At 31.4% G+C, this 27,898-nt stretch overlaps 1 protein-coding gene across 10 annotated transcripts in view; it reads right to left on the bottom strand.

Moving 5' to 3' along the window:
* Positions 1–27,617, bottom strand: part of SERCA (ATPase sarcoplasmic/endoplasmic reticulum Ca2+ transporting SERCA) — a 49,169-nt gene extending 21,552 nt beyond the window's left edge. For 3 of the 10 annotated variants that reach the window (XR_015071905.1, XM_085957774.1, XM_085957769.1), the window contains exons 1-2: positions 16,138–16,187; positions 14,757–14,900 (exon numbers count right to left, since the gene is read on the bottom strand). Coding sequence is in view for 8 of the 10 variants with exons in the window: in XM_085957774.1 (XP_085813900.1) it covers positions 14,757–14,874 (118 nt within the window). In the remaining 2 variants the exon portion in view is untranslated. Of the gene's footprint in view, positions 1–14,756; positions 14,901–15,350; positions 15,535–16,137; positions 16,188–27,422 lie in introns of those variants that run through there. The other 7 variants (XR_015071906.1, XM_085957776.1, XM_085957771.1 and 4 more) reach the window with 3 other exon arrangements.
* Between the last annotated feature and the right edge of the window lie 281 nt (positions 27,618–27,898).

Raw genomic sequence — 27,898 nt, 5'->3', positions numbered from 1 at the left:
CATTGCCCTGACGAGGCGGCGGCAAACAAAAGACAATGTCCTCCCTAGACCACGTCAGAGTACGTTTTTTTCCTCGCACGTGAATTAATTGGCTGCCGGCATACTTATTTACTCGGATCCACGATCAACGTTTTCACTCAGAAAAAAGCAAACAAGGTTATCCAGAAGTTTTCAGTTGGCGGAAAATATACCAAGGAGAGTTTGTCTATTTGAATTAAAAGTATTTTTTGTTATCGTTTATTATGCCGGGGATAGGAAGTCTGTTGATTATAAACCACAAAGTACTTTGTCTACGTATATGTAGTTAAACATACGCCTTTATTTATAATATAATAACATTAATATATAGTGTTCCCATGGTCCAGGTGGTTTAAAAAAACATTTATTTTAGTATTTTAAATTATATCGCAGTTGTAATAATTGATTGTAATGAAATGTTATTTTATTATAATTATTGTAAAATTAAAATGAAAATCTATCGTCACTCGTTTCATATCACGTAGATTAATTTTAGTCACATAATATTATTCATTATATTATGTGACGTATTGTGAAGCATGGATGTCATAATGTATTGAAAATTCATCGAACTGACTAAATTTTAGCAACGTGCCGATGACAAATAAAACAGGCTCTAATAGGTACATAGCATGAAAATCGAAAGCGGTAAAAGGTGTGGAATTTATCGCCAATATAAATGCCTCGGCGGGCGAATGCGGCGGAGACACGTCACAGAGCTCCAGCTAGGCTCTCCGATAGGACGGTGTCCCCCGCCCGACCACCCCGCGGGAAAGTGCACTCTTCGGTTCACGCCCCAGTCTAGTGCCCGAGGCTTCCGGGAAACGGACCCGGGAAAGCGAATCGGCGCCGGAAAAAGGTCACCTGTTGTGTGGCCGCGCTCGTAGAAACGCCGGTCGTGACACTTGCCACTTCACGAAATGAAAGCGCGGGGCAGGTCCACAGATTATTGCGGACACCATGCAATGCGGTCGATTGAATGCAACCATTTGGGTAAATTTTGAAACGAAACACTTGCACAGATAAAGCTGATTGAATTATTTGTTATGAGCGTCGTTGTAGTATATTTTTTCGAGGTACTTACTCGAAATCTTGATAGAAAAAAACTGAACAATGATTACGTCTGAAACAGCTGTTGCATAAATACACAATAATTATTGTAACGTTACGCAAGGTTTGAGGAATTTCACAGAGCACACTTGGCAACGGATGTAAATGGTTTGCAAATAAAAAGTTAAATGCATATTATTATTATTATCAAAGCAATATAAAAAAAATGTCAGGTGTATTTGGCTCACGAAAAATAAATATGCACATGCAAATATGTAGCAATCTTCTCCGGCTGTGATTTAATCAGGGCAATGACAATAATTATTGGCAGGATTTTTTCAGAACCATACTCACAGCACACTTTTTTTGTGCACATACATTGCACATGTAGGTCATGTCATACGAAGTGCTAATGCACAGTCTACACCAAATACATCTGTACGTGAACAATGTCTTCCATTCGCGGCAGAATAAGAGAAAAGCGTGCACATTTGTGTAAAAAAAAAAGTTAATTTGTTCACGTACAATATTATGTATCCTTAGCCTGGACTTGGCATAAGACGTGTTAGAACGTTTCACCTGAGTTAGAAGTAGGATGCGTTACGAAAGATAATATTTCTTTTTGTAGACTAATTACATCATAGAATAATATGTGAAATCATTCACATATATTATTAGGACACTCTACCATACACAAATACCTCAATATTACAGTGGATACGTTAGCAGAACAGCTCAAAGATATGAATGTAAATTGAAATATGGAATAAATAATTTTTGTTCGTAGTTTCCAACTAGACGATTACGCTATGACTAGGTATTGTGCAATACAATATGGGGACATGTTATCAGAATAAGATAACAATGTCGTAACGGCATGGGCGCGGAATTTAAATAAGAACCGTTATTGTAATGTACGGATAATTCATTAAACTATATTAATCAGTTTATGAAAGAATTAAGTTGGTTTCTGACAGTTTACCCCCTCCATTCTTCACACGCTGCATCTATTGCTCAGTTAATTATAATAATAAACTATTAGATATATAAAATGCAATCTACAAAGAAACTAACGTTGCCGTAATGTAACGGACCATTGCACCCGACGAGTTTCTAATTGTGATATCGCGGGGAATAGACAAAATAATAAAATATAATAGTCTTTTAAATTTTTAAAACGGTCGTCCAGTTTCAGAGATTATCGGAAAACACAAACGATTACACAACTGCCTATAAAGTGAAGATTGAACAAATAAAATTAGTATTTTACCTCTACTGTTGTCTCTGGCTAAGTAAATGAATAAACGTTTTTATTACCCGCGGTCTATAACAATGTGGGTGCGAGATTGTAGGAAAATACATCATTTGGTTGTTTTCCTGCGATGTAAAAAAAATATGGCGATGGCCCGGAGTGAAAAAACTGAGATGTTAAACGTTAATTGGCAGTTATTTGTACGGGAGGCATCCCGAAATTGAGGACACAGCTGAATTAATTTGTCAGTGTAAACAGAATCCCGATAGGAAAAATGTTTTTACGGGATTTGCTTGCCGCTTATTTTCCACCGCTGAGATTATAAAAACCAACGTAAACAGACACAACGAAAAACGTCTCGGCAGTGAATATTTTATTCGATTATTTTTACGCATTTCGGAAAACGCCTTGCGTGGGGTGTATACGTTAAAAGTACGCAAACGTTTGAAATTACACATTTACTGCGTGCACGCTTGTACGCAAACAACAAAACCGTAAATCAACAAACAAACAAAAAAACAACTGTAGGGCATGTGCCGGTCGTTAAGGAACAGAATTTATATATTATTTATTTGCAAAGTCATCGCTTATCATATCAACAATTACAAAGATACCAGTGCAAAACGGCATAGATTTTATGTTCACCTTCGTCGCAGTATGCATGTATGTATTTTTATTATTGCATTTTATTCGATTTAACTTTTTCATAAGTTGGACACACTGGGAACATCTATCCACCAGTTCCTCTTGCAGTGTCTATAATGGGCCTCCATAGAGTGTATATTAGTAGTAGTCTGGCCTGTCATTCACCATTAATCGAAATAAATAATCGTTCAATGGAATTTTGGCTATACTTATAGCATTATCAATTTTAAATAGACTGGTTAAACGTAGAAAGCGAATGAAAAACTTGATAAGAAATGAGGAAATAATACTCATCGTAATACATTGTCTATGATCTCAAGTTATCTCATATTATCTATGGTACAGCCAACATATTCTACGGTAGGCACTGAAAGTAATACTGATCGTGTAGGGGTAGCAGCTTGTGGCCGTAAAAGGTTACAGAGCCGCCCTAAAATCAGCTGGATCAACGAATCGGTGAAAGTAGGCACTTGGCAGCGAATGCCTGGAGACATAAGAGTGAAGCTAGAGGAGGCCTTTATCCGCCAGTGAATATATCCGTGGCCAAGATGATGTTACTACAAAACATCCACATAATAAATAGGAGGACGATATTGCGTAGTTTTAGGTGCGTAAATTAAATCTGTATTTTGTCACCAAGGCAATCAATATTATGTGTTTAGTTAGATTGAAATAGAGATCGTTATAAAAATAGCGAGAATCACAAAAAGATCTTAATTTCGTTAAAATATCGGAAATATAAGGAAAAAAAGCTTTTGAATCATATTTTATTGACGATAACGCAAATGTCATTGAGGAAAATAAAACGAAGTATTGTCAAATGTTAATACCTACTTACAAAGTTTCGCGTAGCGGTATTTCATAACATATTAATTGATTAATGATTACAGTGAGATTTGGAAATAATTGTGGATTCATTTCCCAATAATTATCAACACCAGACATTTATTTGTAAGACGTTTGTATCACTCTCAAAGACAGAAGACATCTAAATTTCCATGGGCGATCAAAAGTTTACGACTATTTATAATACATCGTAAAAATGAAAATACTTCATCGGATGGGCTGCAATAAAAACTACATTAGACACGCGAAACCGAAAATGTACCACAGACGTAGATATAGGGATGCTGGTTGGCTGCTAAGATGGGCGGCGAACGCTCGGAGCGCGGTGGTAAACCATACACAATAATGTGACGCGCGATCGAACGAGAGGGAAAATAATAATTACAGCGACCCTTTTACGAAGACGTCCGGAAAATTCACGCGTTTTATGACACAACGGGAGTGTATTGTATCAGTATTTACAGCAGACAAAAAGAATATTTATAATGATAACCATTACACTGGTAATTAATTAGGTATCTAAAATCGACGTGGTTTATCTTTTATAGATTGACGATCAATAATATTGCATGATTATCTAGATTAATTCAAGAGAGAACACGCGTCTGATTTTACAACTTTACAAGATACATACGATAGGTAATGTAAGAGATAAAATTTTAATTAACAGTGATAAACAATGTAAAAGCATTGTTTTTGAAATTCTGAGCGTCAAAGCAAAATACGGAATATTGCAAACCCATAACTTTAAAATTATCATTATAGGTACCTAGTCGTAAAAGAGAGTTTCGAAAAAGTAAAACAAGAGGGAGTTTGATATACTTTACTATTACAATACTCGATGGCAATTCTACAACGTTGACAGGTATTTTGTCATTTCAGTATTATGTAGATACACGATTGTTCATTTATAATAGTGATGGTTCGATGTATTCAGTTATAGTTATGGCTACATATTGCATATTATGAATATCTTGATTTCGATACAAGTCAACCATGTTTCATGTTCGAAACGGTCAATATATGTGGTAATTAATAATATAAGTACATACTAACCATTCATATAAAATGAGTCAGTAATGTAAAGTTAGCTGCAGCTAATTTAATCATTAGTTAGACACGGTCTTCTAGAGAAGGGTTTCTTCAACGTTTTTGGTTGTCTGAATTTCGCTACATCCACATATTCTATAACTAACTTGTCATGGATGCGATTTCATAGTAGGCATTGTATGTTTTGTATAGGATGAAAGCGTGAAAGCGGGGGTCGGGGAATATTATAATATGTATGTAGAAGTTCCGCAAATTACCGCAAAGCAGCCATGAATTAATGGTAGGTACTTGCAACATTGTTTCTTTTTCAAAGCGCTACACTGAAGTATTCATTTTTATATTCATAATTAATTTTACGTGAGGACGTATATTTAATTTATAAATGCATTATGTAACCAGAAAGGTTACTAAGCCATCGCTACGTGATCGACATGCTGACATACGTTTACGATTAGAGTAATCATTGGATACAAACTACATATTATTATATGTACACAATAATACGTGTTATTTTTTACCGATATTAACATTATAAAACAAAACATTTTTGTACATAGTCTACCTATTATTAAATACATATTGGGGTTTCGATGGTTGATACTGGCAATACTAGCCTGAAACAAACATTCAGAAACTTAAAATATATTATGTAGATCAAGATTAGGAAATTTTCGTCATTTACGTTTTGTTTATGATATTAATCATTCTACCTTTGATGTTGCTCCATCTGCAAAACTATTTTATTGATACAGCAAGAAACGTGTTTATATGAATAATAAACTATTTATATTTACATTGTAAACACATTTGCTTTGTATTAAATTCATGAATGTGTATTCAATACGCAATACTGATACGTACCAATGACACAGATTTTATCGAAAAACTTAATAATTCCAACGATGAAATTAAGTACATAAGAACTATACCATTTGAATCGAAAATATCGCAACTTAAATATTAGAATCTGTGTTGTACCTAGATTCGATGTAAACAAAGAGTTATTATTAATTAATACCGCATTGAATTTTAAATGGACATAGGTCGTATGTTAAAATATATGCACAACTTATAATATACAGTGAAAATATATAAAATGTACCAGCGGGGAAGGCTGCCTGTTGGACCGAGATATAGGTACGGTATACGATTAAAAATAATAACAATACTCAGTAATAAATCAGTAATCAATGTGCCATGATTTCGGCATAGAAATGCGCGGCAATTTGTTGATATATTGTATGATATATTCGACTCAGTTTATTTAAATGTTATTTTAGTGGTATAGAAACTTTCTAATCTTTCTTATTTCGCCAGTGTAACGGAAGATATTAAAATATCTGAAATTATTATTTCATACTATTTGAAGATGTCGCCGCTATATCACGTTGTAATTGCATTTGTATCAGTCTTAACGAGTCAAGGGAAACGTTAAATAGTCGTTTAGTATCGACTATACGCTACTGGAAGCTACACAGTATTGATTTTGTGAAAATGTTTGTTTTACACGATGTTTAGTAATAATAAACAATCACGGGCAGTGGCGTTAATGATAATTGGATAAGTTTCAGTTCCGAAAGTTATCGCTACAATTTTGTTATTACTGGAGCGTGGCGATTAAAAATATGCCTTATAGATAAGGCACATCGCCTAATCACTTATCTCGATTGCCTTGGCGAACGTTAATAAAAAAAAACTCAGCGTTCACAGTCACCTGTGACGCGCGACTACGCAGGCTAGAGCGGATTTGTCTATGCGCAGTTTCTTGTGATAATTGATAATGAACGATAATGCAATCTTCCAAAGAATGTTATGGATACTCGAACAAAAAAAAAAGTTATATTTTATTCTAATACTGATATAATTAATGCAAATATACGGGTGCATGTACGAGAGCATATAAGTTTGTGTATAATTGATAAGACTAAGTCAACCAGCATATTACGAAAAGTGTATTATGTATGCACATACGTATAGTGTGGAAAAAACATTACATTTGGTATCTACAAAATTCCAGGAAATGCATCCATATAGTAAAAAAAACATAAAACAGTTTTTACACAATTTTATACGGTGTTACCAACTGTCATTGACAACAATGTGGTACACACGGTAAGAAAATAAGGTTGGCAGAAAAATAAATGCTAGATTGTCTCGAAATTAAAAAAATAAATGGCAAAAATGCTACTCGTATGTGAATTTTTCAAGAAAGGTGTATGTTAAAAAATGGTAGTTTTGGCAAGACTAACGCAAAGTTGGACAACCATATTGTTTGCAGGCACATGTATGCAGGGTCTGCACCTACTAGGTTCTATTATTAAAATATAACGAACATGCATGATTAAGCACGACAAAATTTTTAAAGCTGTCTTATATTAACACCTTTTATGTTTTTTGCGACACTGTTCACGATACTAAAATATTTCCCACAATTGACATGAAGTTCTATTTACTTAATTTCCTAACGAAAGGAAATTCTTTTTTTTTAACAATTTTCCTGATATAGTCGACACTAAAGGACAACAACGCACTAAAATGAATTAAAATACTGTTCTCTAGAATAAAGGAATATACACTATGGTCACCGTACTTAAATGTTTACTATAACATCGTAGTAATTACAATTTTACTACTATACCTACATACATTACGTATTGTTTCTAATTTACAATGATGTTTTACGCGCCAAAATAAATTATATTCTTTCTTAAAATAACGTTTAAATACATATTAAGATTGTCCATTAGAATGTGTAGGTCACGATACTAAGAATCACCGCGATATCAATATTAATTATTTGTGCGAAAACACGTGTATTCATTATGATATTGTCAGACGGTGCGTAATATTTATTATGAATGTTTTGTCATTTAATTTATTTTACGAATTTTATATAAAATTTGTTTTTTTAGAGCGAGTATCAATGAAATAAAAACTAAAGACCATATATTGGTAAAGGCAGTCTGCTGGCAAACAAACTTGAATAATTGATTAAAGTTATTCTACCAGATTTGTAAATAGGTATCTAATGGTGATCTGGTTTCAATAGTAAATTTTGATAATTAAAATGCTATGTTGTCAATTAAGAAAATTGAAAAGTGAGATAAAATAATGATACAGGTAGTATTTATGCACATTGTTGGTTCTTGAATTCAAGTTGCTCGCTTGATAAGAGCGTGGAAAATATGATAATCCTTGCCCCTGAATGGAAGAAGTAAAAGTCATCAAGATATTAAAAAAGAAGCCAGGTCAGTGTTACGACGAAGCTCAGCGAAAGTCAATGACAAGACGTTGAATAACAGGGCAAATAAAACAACGTGAAGCTACTGAGCACATAAGTGTTTGTTGTACTATATGAGTCCAAAAATAGAGACGCATAGCCGGCGGGTAGGCCCACTCGTGAGCGGTGGAGGAAGGATGAGAACTGGCAGCAAAGCCTGGATTAGGGAGGCGGCCAAGCATCCGCAAACAATAGCTTTCGGGAGGACCCAGAGCTCGGGATTACAAAAGCGAAATTGGACGCCACCTTTCGACGTCTGCGCTTGTCAGCTTTGACATTTGGATTAATTAATTGTACGCCAGGGTACTCCTGATGGAATAATGCACGCAATAAAAGTGGCTGGCTGAAGAAGATGGATCGTGATACCAAGTAGGGTGTATGTGTACCTACAGCTAGCTGTACCTGAATTCATATTTAACCCTTAATTACATTTACTAAATTACAGTCGGTATAGATAAAAATAACCAACCGCTAGTGTAAGGCGTTAATTTTAAACTGCAGTATAGGCAAATACATGTCTGATTTAACAAAATATTAAAAATAATTTATTGAATCATCAGCACGGATTAATTCACTGCAGAAGAAGGCATCCCCAAGCTCGGTCATGTGCTTTCCTTAGTCATATAGTTTTCCAGAATTACTAGCCGCATTAAGGTCTACTTTTTGGACGTTTTTCACCCCTTAGGCACCACAGAATTACTAGATTAAATTTGTCTAACAACTGTCCTGGTACTTTCCATTTATAGTTTTATCAAAAATTCTGTGTTGCCATTATCCAATTATTTCATTGTCGCGTTATGCCCAGCATGCAACATATTATTGAATATGAATGTTTAAAAAGCGAGTGGAGTAATGTGATGATGCCAAATTAACTAACTTATTTACGTAATTTGCTTATTTAAATTTGAACGGAGTCAAATGTTAATTTTTTTAAATGTTAAAATGATTTATAACAAAAATATAAATTTCCATAAAAAGAGAAAGATGGACTTCTAATACGAGAGCAATTATAATGAAAATAGCGTTTAACATAACACGGTCAAATATTATATTTCTCGTGGCAGAAAAATATAAATTACTGCAGAAATATTTAAGTGAGTTTCGCTAAAATATTTCCGCAAGTGAAAGTATGACGAAGTTACGCCTAAATGACTTCTGATTTAAATATAAGACACGTTTAATTAAAAAGTCATTAGCTTTTATGGCTATTGTAATGGCGAGAATCAATGAATATATATTTAAACGAATGTCTGTTGATCTGAGATTATTTAGTTTAGATAGTACTTAATTAAGTATTATCTATGTATTAAAAGTCTATTAGTTTTGTTCTTGGCAATGAAAATCCGTTTAAATTTGGAATACTTCGAAGTAAATGTAGATATATTTTAATACATATTCCAATGTCCAATAAATTATAACAGTTCGGGCACTTGCCAACAGTACTGAAATCACGCAAGCAAGTTTAATATCAGAGCATAAAAACTGTTGTCGGGTGATCATCTAACGGTATTCCTCGACCGAATAAAAATACCTGTTGAATTTCGAAAAATAGTCTAGCAAAGAACGCCGTTTGACGCGATTTTTATGCACCGAAGAAATTTATATTTCATACTTTTTACTGTTTGAATGAAAGCGAATATTCTACCAAAAATGTGTCATATCATATCATCCTACTATTATTATCTAAAGACATGATTCAAAACTATTAGTTAGGAATGACAAAAATAACTTGAATTTTCCTTATATTTAAGGTGAAAGCGAAATAACAGCAATTGCTATAAGGAATTAATTACCATAACGGAATGCAATAATAATAGATTATGAACCGATTAAAGTGTCTTGGATAATACTACGTCATAATCTCATAATACAACAGGAAAAACGTGTCCTGGGGTCGATGGTTTGGGTTCCGTATCAGAGAAGTACAACAATGATAGTGTTTAGAAGACTTTTTTAGACTTATTTCTTAGTCATGTTAGGTACTTAGTTTAATACATAGAGGGTAATTTGATTTGGTTACGTTTTTTTAGACTTATGCGTGGCATTACATGAAAACTATGTGTTTATAAGATAAGTATTTAAGACACCGGGAGCATCAGTTGTTTGTTCTTCCAAGGTGTAGGTAGAAATAACCTGTCCTTGGTGATGCCAATTGGAAGTGCAATAGTTATAGTGAACTAAACTGTTTCGTATATCGACATTATCAGCGTACTTCACGTACGGGCAAATGGATTGAGATGGACGCTGTTTCAAATAGGGTTTGTTTAACTCACTAAATGGATTCTTCACTTTACTTGTTTGTTTAAAAAAAAATAATGTCAATGTAGTGAACGTCTATATATCCATAATGTGTTAAGGTACATTAACACATTGGAAATAAATAAGAACATTAGTACTAACTGCCATTAGTTAATCTGGAGAAACCGTTATTATAGAATGCTTTGAAGTGCATTTCAGAGATTTCGATATCCGGTGGACAGGGGCTTTCGCTTGCATATAATTAGTACGTACTCGTGTTCTCTAATAATAAACGAATGCACGAAATAGAGCAGTACACACTTCCGCAAAGCACGCGTTATATTGTAAGTACATACATTGCCTTTGAGATCTTTCTGGTTTACTCGTCAAGTCTTCCCTTCCATTTAGCATATGGAATGGTGTGTCCAACAATTCAAAATAACGTAGTTTCGAATATTGGTTGAAATATTTAAATAAATCAAATAACACAAATCTACGATAAGTGGGTAAAAATATAAGTTGAGAGAAAATGAGTTTTAAAAACCATTTCATAGAACATTTCCACTATCTTTCGGTATGTGATCGAAGTGAAATATTGCATAGGTACTTTCACTGAAATAGATTTTCACGTAGGACATACAATTATTTAATAAATATTAATTATATTGCTTTACTAATTCATTAAATAGAAAATATAAGTAACAAATAGCGTTATATTAGGTAAATATGGATGTATTTAAATGTTGTGCAATTACATACATCAAAAACAAAACACGTTCAAGTTACTTAACGTTTCTAAACAGTGCTCTTTTGCGAAGTTGAGAATAATATACCTAGTAGTTAACGTAGTTTTACCCGGACAGAACATAGTTACATAATTATTTACAACAATCGCAACTGAATACATCATGTAAACTGGCTCTATAAAAGCATCTCTATCATATAACAACTTCATATGGTCTTTAATAGGAGATGATTAAACTGTAACGTAACATTATACACCTATATTATAGGTACTTACTATTAAATTGTCCGCGGGATTCAGGACTGTTCGAGAGATAATACGTGTTGATTAATTTATATTTATTACAGCCATGTGGTTGTTGTAAATTTATTATTTATTTATAGAGAAAGTTTACGACGCTTACTCCAACGATATAAATGGGGGAAAAAGGGTACTGATAATTAATCTAAGAAATATTTGTAAATATTGAAGGACAACGAAAATAAGACGATTTAGAAAAAAATGATATTTCGCGACAAGGAAGCATGCCATTGTTTATGCATAATAATTAATAAAATCGCGTAAACAATACGGGCACAGGACTGTAGTTGTCTACGAGCGAAGATAAGGCAAACATAAATTCATACGACATTTTTCTATAAAATTGATATTGGCAGAGAAATTTAACCAAATGATGACCTGGGTCAATAAAATTGAATGTTTATCTACATTCTACAATAATAACAAAAAGGCTTACTGATTCAAATTTGTGCTTTAATTTATATCCTATGTGTGGTACCTACGGCCAAAGAGAAGATCTTGTCTATTGTTTGGATGCTATACCTACTGTATTATAAAGATGTCGGTACAGTCCGATGTTCTTTATATGTACGTACTTAGTATGGATTTTAAATGTCAATATAATAGCTTAGGCATTAGATTTAATGTACGTATCACTTTGGTTAATCCCGATACCTACGTAATCTATTATTTTGGCTTCTGTGACAATGGAAATAAAAATGGACAAATATAAAGAATTTGTATAAACAGTGTTATAATTATTAGTTTTATTTAGTTGAGATGATGTGAAATGGACGAAAAAAAAACAAAATTGCGCACAATCGGGATGTTTTCCATGTTTGTAAAAAATGTATGATCGGGGACGTGTGGATCGCGGGGTATATAAAAAAACATCTGTGCTGTTTTATGACTGAGGCCTCGGTAGTGGTTTTGATAGACCTTGGATAATTAATCTTATCAATAATTAAGAATACTAAATTCACATCAAAATTTCTTTCGATCGTGCTACGCTTTCCGTAAACATTTACCTCAATGATATCATATTATGTTGATTTTTTCAGAATCTCCATAATCAGAATAGAATTTTTAAATATTATTAGATCACTGTACCTATATTAGGAGAATGTTGTGAACAGGAAAAAATTGGGCAGGTAACCGAACCGAATAGGCGGGTGAAATAATTTTACTTTGATCGGCACACAGCAGCCCATAGAGGTTAGCTATCGAGACGTTCGGCAATCAACATCGGATGCATTATCGCTGGTCTAATCAAGCGGTAACTTTATTAATTAATTGCCACATCCGGAACAATTCGGAATGTTTTAGTTACGAGACTGTTCCTTATTTAAATTGAGCAGATGAAAGCCGCCATCCAGTTAACATTGTGGCGATAATAGAAAAAAAATGTAGTTTTATCATACCGCACATTATTTATATCTCAAAACGTAATCATTTCAGGGTTCATTACTTACGCGTCTAAATTCTCATCAAATCACACACACTGCAAAATTTAAAATAAATAAATAATATAATAGACAATATAAACGTAGGTAGGTGGAACGTCATCAAAGTGACTACATAATATGATGGATAGTGAATTGTTCAATGCATATTATGTTTCTTTTTCTACAGTCATAAAACGTATGAGTTTACTTCAACAGGAAGAATATGAATGGTACAATTCAAGATAACGCGTAAGTGCCAATTTGCCCAGAACGCTTCAAGAACTTTGGGATTGAAATATAACAGGCAATGTAACATTTTTTTGGAACGTTTAATACGCCAAATTAAAATGCTGCCAAAATAACAGAAGGGGTACGATTTTTCGTTGCTCATTCGTTAAATTAAACATATCAGCAGTGCGATGTCGTATTTTTAATAATTAATACTGTCACATGGTTGAGGTGACAAGGGCATACTGGCCTCATTACTTTGTACTAGTCTCCTATATAATAGTTATTAGTTGTAAAATACGTTCTGTATTTAGATTTTTTACTCTATTCCACCACTACATATTTATTATGTGATATAAATCAAGTAAAGGCAAAACGAATAGGTTTTATTTCAATTCAACATAAATTGAATCAGACAAGTAACAGTCGTGCTTAAAATATGTTGTGTGTTCTTGTAATTTAATTATCATTTTTGTGTAAATAGATAGAACAAAGGAGAGAAATTCACAATGGATAATAATATTCATAAATCATTTGGCAGTGGTTAGAGGCGAGTGTTTCAAAAAGACTAGCTATAGTTTTAAGGTATCTTGCATCAGTGGTTATTTGTATTATTTAAATGGCTGCGTAGTGTATGTATACCTACATCAAATAATAAATAGAGGGCAGGCGAAGATTTAAAAGAAATAATATACCTACCTACCTAATGAAGGAATGCCTTATCTCCAATCGGAAAACGATTTCAATTTATTATTCAAATTTAAATCCTAAAAAGAGAAACGAACTAAAGATAATCAATTAGGGACAGGTAGCAACATTAATCCATTTACATATCTATTCAGTACCTACCTATAATATAAGAAATTTAATCACGTAATTGTCATATTGTTCATAATATTAAATTGACATTATAACATTATAGTCCTACTACCTACTAGGTATATTATTATGTAGAGTTGCTTACGAATATTTAATTGACATTGGCATGTATGTAAGCATTCATTTAACTTTAGCGTTCTGTCACTTCATTAATTATTTAAAAGAGAAGTTTACAAAAGAAAATGTTAGCGCATGTGTATCTAATTATCTATCTGTACTCAAAATTATTACAAAAGGTAGGTTAGGTACTCAATTCTACCTACCCAATCAATTAACGTGTGATCAAAATGTTGCTCGAACAATACATAGGTACCTACATTGATAATAATATAGCTATTCCTTCATAATATAAAGTAGTTTGTTGATGACAAATTTTTAATTTTATAAATTTGAAAGTCAGTATGTAGTAAGATTGTTTTAATGACTTATAATTATTAAATACTACTGATTAGATATCCTTGAAAAGGCTATTTATTATTCACTCTTTAAGTGTGTCTTAATTAAGAATTATTGGACTTGTGACTTGTATACTATTGAATTAAGTTTGTCTGTAATTGTAAATTCTATGAAGCTTTCCAGCCAAGGTATAGCTGTTGTTATAAATAATCATTATTCCTATCTGTGTCAAGAACAGCATAAGCCATCTCTCTTGGATGGAAGTAAGTAATGAATAAATACTACGTACTTATCAAAGTGGAGAATAATGATAATGTATTAGGTAGATATTTAATTGTGATATGATTTTACATGAAGTGTGCGATTGGGAAAATATTAGAGACAAAATTTAAGACAATAGCTTACCATTGGGGCCATATTTTTCTTGGTTTCTTTTGATCTGGTCAGGGGTGAGACCCTTGTCTTCATTAGTGCCGAAATAGTTTAAAACTTCGTCCACGGATTTTGCGTGAGCGTCCTCCATGGTTGGTTACTTGGTTGTCGTCAGTTCTAAAACAAATAATAATTTGTAGGTTAGGAATATGTTCAAAACACCGTGTCACACAACGGGTATACGTCATCTCACCATTCTCTGAATAATGTTGGGATTACCACTTTTTATACAACGAATATTTAAAAAAAATTATATTAATTTCTAGCTGACAGAAGTATAAAAAAACTACCAGTGTATTATTTGTAAAATGAATTAATCCGCATTTAAAAGAAATCAAATGTCAAAACTGAACACGAAATATGAAACGAAGATCGCGACGTTACTTGAAAATCATTTTAAGAAATAATAAGAGAAAACTATTTCGACGTGCAATAAGCAGTTATTTAGTGCAAGCATTAAAAAAAAATAGGAAAATCTAAACCTAAATCGTGACACGTGAAATGAGCTATTCTTATTCTTTTCGAGTTTGATAAAATTATCATACGAGTAGCGGCACAGACACTCACCGTGCGATTATATTATTGCATGTGAATAGTATATCAATATTTTAAGATAGAATCGAAATATTGACCTTACACTAAATAAATTAACACTTATTTTAACACTAAATTATTCGGCATACGATGTAAATATCATAAAACACGCGCACTAGTAACTAGATGAACCGTCATTTTTACTCAACTGTCTGCCAAAAACAGTTTCATAGGTTATGTAGCGCTCTCTAGGGATATTCGATACAACTAATTTGAGTCAAACGAGCGACTCTTCGAACTTGTATTTTAAAATAATATCGCTGGAAAAATCAACTATACAAACTTTTGATAAAAATAAGTTTAAAAAATAATATAGTTTACTTAAAAATAGTACAAAAGTTCCGTCCCTGTGATATAAGACTGCTCAAAGTTTAGAAATAATGTGGACCGTCGCGATTGGTTCAAATGTACCACGTGATATGTAGTGGTTATTTTGGGCTCTCTGTACACCCACAAAGTGCGGTATTTTTAAATTAATATGTAATATTCTCAGGAGCTGCGGTGTTTAAATCGTATTATATTATCACCATGATTATTGCATAACATACGATACAAAATAAATAAAAAGATTTAAAATTTATGTTAACACTGGAGTAAAATAAAATTCACTATCACAATAAAGTTTTTCTTTTTTACACAAATGGACGGTTGTCGAAAGCACATAAAAACGGTAGGCCAGGTTCAGTTTCCAAACACTTTAGAATTGTTTAAACCGACTTCAAATGATGAACGTTGAAAATTTTTCGAAAAAAAAACTTACTCGTAGCAAGTATGAATAGCAGTGTCGGGGAGGAAAGAAGAAACAAGTCTGTGCGCTGGTCGCGAGCGCTCGAGTAATGGGCTGTGCTTGTTGTCCCGGGCGGCCAGCGCTAGCCCGGCGGATACATTTAGCACATCGGGACAAGCGAGCGACTTTCTTAATTATTTTGGCAAGGATCGCCGATGGCACAACTAAATCTCCAGGGTTGTATGACGAAAGGATTCAATTCGATTATTACGGTCGCGTCGTCTGTCTTTTTATCGGCTTTTTTTAGACGGGTTTGCGGCTCGCGACGTGGGGTGGCCCGGGCTTACGCTTAGCCCTTGTCCCTTTGGCGCCCTTATCAATGCCACAGTAATCAATTAGTGCCACTTTTGTGCTTTGTGTGATGACTATTTGCGGCAATTGAGGTGACCCAAAAATTAAATTGCATGCTAAGTAGATAAACAATATTATTTTTTTTCACATTTGACCTGTCTACGTCAGAGTTCTCACGCATTCACCAAAACACGGATCTTATTTTAACATATATCTATAGTATTTATTGAATATAAATGAAATATCATTACCCCCATATTATTATAACAATATAATGTAATTTAGTGCATTTATAAAACCCGTAGTTTCTTTGGTAGAATTTTGTGTTTAACTACGAAATGCGGCTCTGTTTTTCGGTAAGAATACTTTATGATCTTTAGATCGCAGGGCTGATCATTCATTAGATAGGCAATTACTGCTACATATCATGATCATTAATTAAATCAAATATTATGAGTCACTATGATTATCGTAAAAACTACATATATTACCTCTGAAAAAGAGTACCATTGTTTCATATTTTAAATTGAATTTTTCTAATTCTAATTCTATAAATCAATTAATTTGACAAATGACTTTGATTTCTACGTCTACATACGGGTATTAATTATTTAACCTTTAACCCACGAAAATGTCGGCGAAGTGTTGGTTAGTATGTCTTTAAACCCCTTTACGACAATTTAGTTACAATGTTTTCGTATGCACAATCCATCAATATCATTAAAATAAATTAATTTACGAATTTCCTACATAATATCGCAGGTATCTGTTAATATAAAAAATATACCCGCGTTTTTTACATTTTACAGTAGTTTTTTTTATGTAATGTTAATGAAAATGTCATCGTGTGAATCCAACGTCTTTTACTGACCAACATAAATTTTATTTTGAAATGTAAGTCTATGTAAGTACTTATATATTATTTTACTTTAGCAAGCAAAAATAACAATAATATATGTTAGTAAGAAAGCTATTTCAAAAGCTTATCCACACATTGTTTCGAGCTTTACTAAAAGGTTTGACGTATAGCTATACTAACAACGTACATAAATATTTTTTGACTTACATAATATTATTAAGCACCTATTTGAGAAGGGTATGGAATGTGAGCACACGAAAAAAAATTAAGTAATGTGGAGGTGGCAGTTTGATTTTTGATGTCATTTTAAATCAAATAATAGAAAAACTACTTTGCATTGTAAATTGACTTTTTATTGTGACAAGCTCGGATTTGTACAAATAAAGACTTTATTAAAAACATTTCCACACATATGTTTATATTTTACGACATCTTGGTAGCAGTCCTGGACCGCTCCCCAATGCGTGTGACGTCATGGAATGCTAAACGAATGGCTTTAGATTTGTTTTGCGACAATGAAATTTTAAATAAAATTTAATTTAACTCGACAATGATAATATGAAATATTGACATTTTTTATTGTACTTTGTCTAACACGTTCACAATTAATGTAATAATATTACTTACTAAAGCTTTCTTTTCATTCGAAGTTTTTACTCAGATGAAGTTTGATTTTAATATACATATTATTATTTCCAAACGAATCAATACAAAATGTATTTCGAAGGGCCATGCAGAATATTTTTAGTGGAACACAGTTTTTTGCAAATTATACAAAAATTCAATTGGCGCTAGACGGAAGTAAATTTTCAAATAAAACAAAATATTTCAAACGTTTACACTATTAAATTGATGGAATATGGAAGTGTACTGATTTTAGATACTTTTGAATTAAAAAATAAAATAGCAGATTAATATTGTGGCGAGTCCATGGAACTCTGTCTGCTTCAGTCTTCTTTTCTGTGGGTGAGTCTTTGATCGTTAAGAATTAATATTCTAATTGACTTTTTACGATGGTTCCAAGTATCTATTAAAATGATACTGTCTCAAAAATATTTAAATAAAATAGAATAATATAATATTAGACACAGGTAGATTGGTAATAAATTATTATGTGGAGTGTTTAAATCAGTCAAATCAATTTAGATGTAAGTTCAATTTGATTGAGGTCAGCAGAGGTAATAAAGCCGATATAGATTTGAACCAAGATTATAAATAATACATAACATTGATAGCAGATGAAATTAATCAGATGAAAATCTTTTGACAGCGATTGAGAGATTGTTTGGCAGGCCACGTCATACTACTCATAATAGTTTCCATTAAAACGTCATAAATACTATTATAATAACTACAGAGTTTTATGCAGTTGGTCAATCAACATGATTGACACTATGTTCTTAGTAACACTGATTTTAGAAAAAAATATTATATTAAGTATATTAATATCAAATAATATTTTTTTTGTTAATATTTTACACGAAATTTTCCTTTTATAAAAATAAATAAGGCGTTTTATCTTTTAGAAGTCGTATACCTAAACAATACTTTTTCAGAAGACACTAAAAGCTTAATTTTCGTTTTAAGTAGATTTTCGAAATTTTGCATATCAACACAAATTACGGGGTTTTTGTGGATATATGCAAGAATTTTATACTAATGTATATATTTGATAATAACAGTCAATTCAATAAAAATCATAGTTTTGGCCGAAATGGGATTTACAAGTTTAACAAGACTGACTGATGAATGATATTTTTTTGTTAAATTATTCTTTCATACATATTATTACTGTCTAAAACTATATTATTATACACGCATTTGATGTATTTTGATCAGTGGCAAAGATTCCATACTAGGCAATTATTTAAAGCCTAACTTCTTAAGAAAAATAGATTTTAGTCACCTAAGTACATTTTAATAGTAAAAAATATAAACGGAGTCATCTGTCTCTAATTATTATAACTTAATTGAATACATTGTTCACATACAGATATATAACATATATTGTATTTAAGTCTACATAATCTTCTACTAGCACACGCACACAAAGGTTTAAGATAAATCAATAACGGATAAATATATTTTTTTTGATAGAATTTGTCGTCAAATTTGTTGTACTGTTTTATTCGCTGTATGTACTTGAGATATGATTGTGTGTCAAATTAATAACAATATATATTATGTGAAATAGGTACTGACCACTATTAATTATAAGAAACCGATTAGCGTTTCCTAAGCCGTCATTCGACGTATGCACAGTTTTCATACATATTGTTATTTCTGGAGATAATATTATTTGCACGGAAAGATAAAGTATATTAATTATTAAGATAACACCAAAGATAACATTATAATATGAAATGCCGAATCTTTTTTACAAACGAAAAACTACTACGAGATAAGTGAGACAATGTTAATATTTGTAAATGGAGATTAAACGGATATCACATCCTGGTTTTTTTAAATTTACAAATAATACGGCGAATTGACTTATTGAAATTATATCAGGTACAATAACATGATTCTGTAAGTTCACACGGCTATTTTAACATAACAATAAACTTTATGGGAAAACATGATCATATAAGTTATCCACTTATTATATTATATTATAAGAAAGATAATATTATAATTTTCTTTTCAATCGGAAAAGAAGCTTTATTTAAATGATAAGTTAACTTCTTGATTTTAAGATGACATAATATAAGAAATGATGTTTATATTATGAAAGAGTTTCAATCGACAGTTTCTATTAGGTATATATCTACATACTAACAACGGTAGTAATTCTTACTCACACAGAAATACAATTTTGTCATTATTTGTGATACCTTGACTTCAAACAAATTATTTTTAATCATTGACGTGACTATTTATAAAATTTTATATGATAGTTAGGCACTATTTTAGCTTAATAAACAATGATTATTTTGGTTTTACCTATCTAGTTAGCTTCTGAAACACATATGTTATTTGATTGATATATCCGGCAAGCTCGAATTAAACAGTAGCTCGAAAGCTTTTCTACCAAATGATTAAACTTTATAAAGTATAGTGAAGTATTTCTAACTACCTTAACTTGAAAATTAATTAATAATGACGTATTCTTAAAAAAATGACACGAGAAAAATTGAATGTTAGCGAATAAACAGGGGTTAAAACTTAAAGAGTTATTGCAGACCGGCCAACTTCATTTATGATGTTTACGCGTGCATAATATAAACGAATCATGTCAAAATATTGCGTTGTTTACATTTCACCATCAAAATTATGTAGAGCTTTTATTATAAATGCTTATTGGATGAAAATATATTTTATTTACCATATTAATAGATCCGTTCATGTTTATTTACATGGTGTAGTAAACAGAAAAGGTTCATAAAATTGCTAAAATCAAACATTCCAACGGTACCATATTATATTATCTTTTGCTGCATTTTCAATAATGATAAAATAACGGTTATATATTCATTAGTAAATAACATGAGTTTAGAATAATTAATTTAGAACAACGTGTCGAGTTTAAAATAATATTTAAAGAACGTATGATATACAGCGATTTTGATATTTCATTTCGAATAAATACGCGGTTAAATGATTAATTTTGATCACTCAAACAACAATAAACTTGATTTATTAATAATATTTAAGAAGTAATTTTCTTGTTAGTATCAAAATAATCATTGAGAAATATTCAATTCAGTTATGCCGGAATTGATTTTATCTTTCATTAATTTTTTTAATATTTTCAAGACACTATTCATAGCTCAATGTGAATATAATCGATTTGTTATACTTATAAAACACACCTAATATTTTGTTAAGTATCGAAAAAATATAAGTGTATACATTCACTGAAATGATTGTTTTTTTAATTTCCGTAAAAATGTTTTCAGAGTCTACGGCGGATCAAAATTAATTAATATCGTAAAACGTTCCGAGATAACTGCGTAGATACATGGCTACAGCCATGTTGGAATGGTCATGTGTGATGTTTTGAATATATTCATCTGTCACTTTGTAAAGAAAATATTCGTAAATACCACAAGGAAGTGTAAAATTATATTGGGCTAGGAATTCAGAAGCGAGGCAATAAATCTGTACCAACCAAGTCGGCCCAGAAAACATCAACTATAAGGCACTTTACTCCCGGCCAACTATTACGATGTTTTTGACTCTGTACAAAGCTTTTATTTTGAGACACCTGACATGTTTTGTAGTATAATAGTACTTAGTATGTAAAATACATAATATAGATTTTTTAAAATCTAATCTGATAGATTTTGAGGTGTAGGTATTAATTAGTTTCATTTTAATAAAGAAAATATTTATTTTGATTGGTTAGGTACTCTTACGTATAATTATTGCAAGAACTGACCTTTCAGGAATTTACTATGTCATTTTATAAAAGTCGGTATACCGTCAAACGTTACAAATAATAACAGCGTAATTTTTAATGTAATATCTACAATAGAAAATCCATTGATTTTCCTGTTAAAGAAAATAATGATTCAAACTCTTGAAATAATATTTATTAAACTTGAAAAGCATTGTGTATTTCTAAAGAAAACTTACTTATACATGTTCTATGATTCCGTTTGAACGTAAAAATATTGTTTCCCATAATAAATAAATCAAGATTTTTTATACAAACAAACAAAATCTTGAAAATATTTTCCGATTATAATGACGTGAAAGATGAGTTTTTTTCTCAAGGAAAACCACTTTTATTTTCATAACTTTACAGAGAATACTATTTTTTTATGTGAAATATGAAAGAACTATCAAATTTATGATACGGATAAAATGAATAGCGTTAACCTATATTTTTGTTAAATAGTTAATTGTTTATTGTCTATTACAATATACTTCTTACCAAAATGACAAAAATATTAAATAGGTATTAATATAGCGGTTGGCAATGTCTTTCTAAACGGACAACACTGGTCCTGATTAAATTACTTGAACTTAGTAAATACTATATTATATGGTGTACCGGTAGTATCCGCCACAAGCCTAGCAGAGAATATGGTAGGCTGGAAATCCTGATCCAGAATATCACAGTACCTATTTCGGAGTGAACACGATTCTCAGTCATGAGGGTTACGACGAGGAAGTAGATATATTGTGGGTTTTTTTAAATGGAAAAAAGGTCTATTATTATATTTTTGTCTATCATTTTGTTAATGAATGTACAGAAATATGAGAATTTTTACGTCTGCACCTTTTTCATAGGTACACTATGTATTATATTTTACTTAAATTTTTTTGATATTTCGTTTTATTTTCAACATTTTTTTTTTAATTATCGCGGAGTTAATTCGATATAATTTTTAAGTCAGTATTTTAGAAATGGTAAACATAAACAAATTTAATGTTCTTATTTTAAAAACAGAATGCCAGTTTCTATTAAAATTTTGTCAATTATGTAATGACAAATTTTTGTAATATAATTGCATGGCATCGACATGTTTCAGGATAAATCAAACCGAAATATGTTTAGTATTTAAATGAAAATTGAAGCTACGTTCTTTTTGGATGATGCTCGAGGTATGTAAACTCGTTATGAATTCCGATTTGTTTAACGACGTGAAATACGTCAAACAGAATCGTTCGACAAGAGAGAGATAATATTGATGAAAATAGCACATGATACATACAAAATGTATCCACTTGATTTCTGAATTGAAATTACTCAAGCTTTGAAGATCGAAAAAAGTTGACCTAATAAATTATTTGGAAGTAGCATCGTGTCGATTGATTTCTTTTTAATAGCCACAAACTATCCAAAATAAATCGTTTTCTTTTAACTACGGATTATTATAATCAACACCTATTAGGTATCTACAATATAATTTCCCCAGAATGTTTAAATGTCCCACAAATCCATACTGTTAGAATTTTCTTTTTTGAAGAGCTTTAGAATTATTAATATTCATTTTATAATCACTTGGTATTTATTAAATATCTATAAACCTATTTCACTCTAGATAATATTATTATCGTTCACAGAGTAAAATTTTTCCTGATACAATGTGGATGGAATACGTGTATTTTTTAATATTCGTGGTGAATACCAAATAATTAGATACCTGATGGATTAGTTTTATAAAGAATGTCTTACTTTATTTTTTAAGATATAATATATTATATATATATTAGGTAGGACCTACTTATTTTATATTTGAAAATTCAACGTCTGTGGTCAAGTTTATTCGTTTTTTATGGTTAACTGTTAACAGAAGCACTTGTTTACATATAAATTCAGTTTGTTCATTGTCATTTTGTTTAACGTAATAACTGTTATATTTAAAGATGAATTATACTAATTAAATACTCCTAGTATTTAGGTAATGAAGTATGGTTTATTTTACAAAAATAGTGATGCTTAATGATGATTTAAAAACGTTAATGTTAACCCATTATAGGATGTATGACTCACGCATGATTACTTAGGACGTTAAAAATTGGAGAGAAACGGTTTTGGACACACCTGGATGAAGGCGTATACTGAAGGAGCCTATGACCTATGGGTTTAGTGCCCGGAAGTAGAATAACTATCTATTTAAAAGAACAGTCAAACTATATATTTCATAAGAAACTGTATTAATATAATAGTATAATAGAATAAATGTGTTAAAGAATTTCGCAACGTCATCATGTTAAACTACTCAATTTTTAAATATTGAATTAAATAATCATTAAAAATATCCCTTTTAGACGAGTCAGTGCCGTGATAGTAACGAATATTTCAGTATCCAACCCTTATTGTCCTCTCAGAAATGAAATATGTAATCTCTATGCAAACCTTATTTTGGTGCGTAGTAAGCGTATTAAAATTTGAATAAGCAAGCCGCTTGTACGATAACTATTAAATTATCATCAAGAATTGGATATTAGTAATGTGTTTTAGTTGATGCCAATAAAGGGTAAGCTTTAAATGGTTTATAACTTATTGGAAACCAACAATAAAAGCCTTCCCATCAAAGAAAATGAAAATCTTTCTTCTATGCGGACTATACAAACGTGAAACTAAACAATATTGTTGCCTATGAATCTTTTGATTAATGATTTAATTAGCTGATAGTAATTTCAGATTGCAGATTAATTTGAACAAGTATCACATAATTTGTTCCCAAATATTTATTGGCAATGGACAAATTATATTTATATTTTAATATCATTATATTTATAATTTATATTTAAAAAGAAATAGCATTATTTAGATGACTTATTCATGTAAAATTACAAATAACAATACAATATAAGAAACTAATCAAAGCAAGATGCCAATTAATGCAGGACATGGTTTTATTTTTTATTTACAAACAATTCTGCCACCGATGAGAAAATATTTTTTCTATGATCAATCATATTACAAACGTTTTATAATCATTATCAAATATATTATCACAGCATGTTCGCATTATTCCCTCTATTATATTTAGTAGTTTAATCTCTCTGAGGTAAATATTATATTTACAAAATAGTTTTATTTCACATTATGGCTTTTCATCTAGCATTGACAGTGACATGCCTACCGTAACTATATATTGTTAATTTTTTGCGTTTACAGCTAAATTATTTAGTGGAGGTTATATTAACAGTTGTTACCCATAAGACATAGAGTCTGTTATATGGATAAAACACCCGTTTTTTTGGTATACGGGAGATACAAAGTCGCACCCAAGGCTTCAGGGATAAGGGCCCTCCCACTACTTATATAGTAACTTTTAATGACACAACAAAAAGAAGAATTCAATTATTGATACATATATTTTAAATAAATTGTGTTATATTATTATCCATGATGAATGCATAAGCATGCATACACACCGGAATGTATCATCATTTGCGGAATATTGGTCGATTAATGTAATATGGAGTAAGTTAATCAACGATGTTTTTGCGTTCATCTCGGGACCATTATTGCGGTATTTCCTCTAATAGTCGGTGGTGTTATTTATATTATGTATTGTCCTCCATGACTCCAGCGAAAAGTTGGCATGAGTAGAATTTTCATTGTAATTAATTGACATCACGTGTAAACAGCTTTCCATATGAAAAAAATGAGACTAATAAAAGTTAAGATAAAAAAACGGGAAATTAAGTATCGGTCTATAAAATACGGGAAATAAAAGTATGTAGGCGTCTACCTAACATTCATATACATAAAGATTATGTAAATCGAGTGAAAGATATTTTTGTTGGCAGCTGTTCTCGAAAAGAATATAATAAGACAGCTTGGTTATTCGAAAAATATTTATTTTTTATAAATACGGTTTCAAAGATTTCGCACGGATCATGATTTTGAAAAGCCCAAACCATTATAATATGATCTAAGTATTGTCATAAATAATCTAATAAAAACGAAATTATTTTCAAAAGTCAAGAGTATTTCTGTGATATACTGTTATACTGAAGCGAGCTTTGAGCTTTATAAATACCAGTGTAGTAATTGTTTTTTTTTTAATTTTGAAAAAAATATTTAGAATATTATTATTAACGTTGATTAAAGATAATAATTATTATATGAATAATTTAATAATACGATCTATAAAGGTTGAGAAAGCTTAATTTAATGATAACGTAGAGATAATCTTCTGGTTTAGGTAGGTACACATTGTGTTGAAAATAATTAAAAAATTGGAAGGTCCTTGACCTTTTCGACTATAAGTGAAAGTGCAACAACCTTGTGCAACAGTTTATGTAAGAATTACGAATCCATTTTGGCATCATTGCTCATGATTATCAGTCCCCTGTTATAAACAGAATCAATACGAAAAATCGGTATTATAGAAATCTAGATATTGTTATTGATTGTCTATTGATGTAACATGTTCTAGCTTTATGGGATAAATATTTTGGTTTATAATGTTGGTATCTTTATAGCCGAAATTAGAATTGCATTTTAAACGTAGAGCTTAAACACCATCCGCGTAGCACGCGTGTAAACAATTTCTAGACATACTTAGGACACAATTTACAACCTTATATATTTTAAATTGTAACGCATATAATAATGTGTATCATGAATGATCAGTTAAATAAAAGTATTTAGTCGTAGATTCAGTTAAAAAGTTGAAAATCACATTAGTTATACCTATACAAAATTGTATAATATCTATGTTTAACGCATATTTTTAAAGGTCAATATGTACGATTTTTTACACATATATACATATGTATCGTTAATATAATATAACAAATTCAAATACTCTTGACACATTTTACCACGTTTTGGCACTGACCCATAAGAGTTTTGGCATTGATATTATATATACTTATATATTTTAAATTTAAGTTTTTTGAAGTTATATAAATTGGCATTCGATCCCAGTAATACTCAATATTTCAAACGTTGGAAAGTGTCATGAAATTAAACTTATATGCAATCAGAAACGCATTGTTGGGTCAACAGGTGTTTTTTTTCGCGTCTAGACATTGTTGAAATATTTCACGAATATACCATGACAGTTGTGGTAATTTTATAACTTAATTCGAGCCACTAAAGTTTATACATTATTTTGTATGTATTAACAGTCATTAAAATGAGAATTTAATATTTCAATAATCATCTGTCAGATGTCAAACATATCAACTTGAATTTGTCGTTCTGGTGACAAAAACAGTGACTTAAATATGGTTTATATATTTAATTTATTTCTTTTTGAAGTAATATACATATTGGTATTTATTATCGAAGTAGATAGGTGTTTTTTTTATATTGTATATGCGTTTGTGATGAGTCATAAAAGTATTTTCAAATAGTTCCAAGCCGCCGCGACGAAAAATAAGCGGAAAAACAATTTGATATTCTCGACGAATATTTTGGCAAGGTTACCGGGCGGCTACACCAAAATTAAATTTTGACAGTTATGTAACGCAAACACTGGCGAAGAGCTAACGAACCGCACAGGTTACGAGGCGTCGCGTAAGCGCCGCCGGATATCAAAACACAACCTTATTTTTCAAATCCGCGACGCCGCCGTCCTTCCGGCGCGCGAAAACTTTCACACCTCAACCGAGTCACGTGTACGCACAGCAAAATGGTAATGATAAAATTCAATAACAAACACTTCACTCAATATGTCTGATAACTTACCAATTAATCACTTTATTTTGTGGTCCCGATATTACGTTTTTAAAGCAATCAATTGAAACAATAAAATAATGTTTACACAACTGAAACAGTCGCACGGGGCTCTATCGTTAGATAGTTGCTAAGGCCCCATGGACGTAACGAAACTTTAAAAAAATAAGTCTAAAGGCAACGCCTGCGCTGCTGGACCAAACGGGCACCATTTCTCAGATCGCCCGTCCTTATATAAGCTTAGGGAATCCGATGTAGCGAGGCGAGGGGGAGGCGGGCGATCTGCCAGCCCACCCCTCCTTTCCTCTCCTCTTGCATCAGGCCTCTTTCTCAGCGAGATTAGTATTCCATTTTGCATCTGCCGTCTTCCGCTTCCCTAAACACCAGTCTTCTTGAGTGCTTGATTAACCGGATATTGTCACATCATCAGTTTGGGCCAACGCAAGCTTTTTAATAAATGCATCTGGGAAATTTTTCACGAATTCAAA

Source organism: Rhyacophila brunnea, unplaced genomic scaffold (genome assembly GCF_057557595.1).
Source record: "Rhyacophila brunnea isolate RB1 unplaced genomic scaffold, BYU_Rbru_1.0 scaffold_7, whole genome shotgun sequence".
In the NCBI taxonomy this organism is placed as follows: Eukaryota; Metazoa; Arthropoda; class Insecta; order Trichoptera; family Rhyacophilidae; genus Rhyacophila; species Rhyacophila brunnea.
This window is presented reverse-complemented; position numbering and strand designations above follow the sequence as displayed.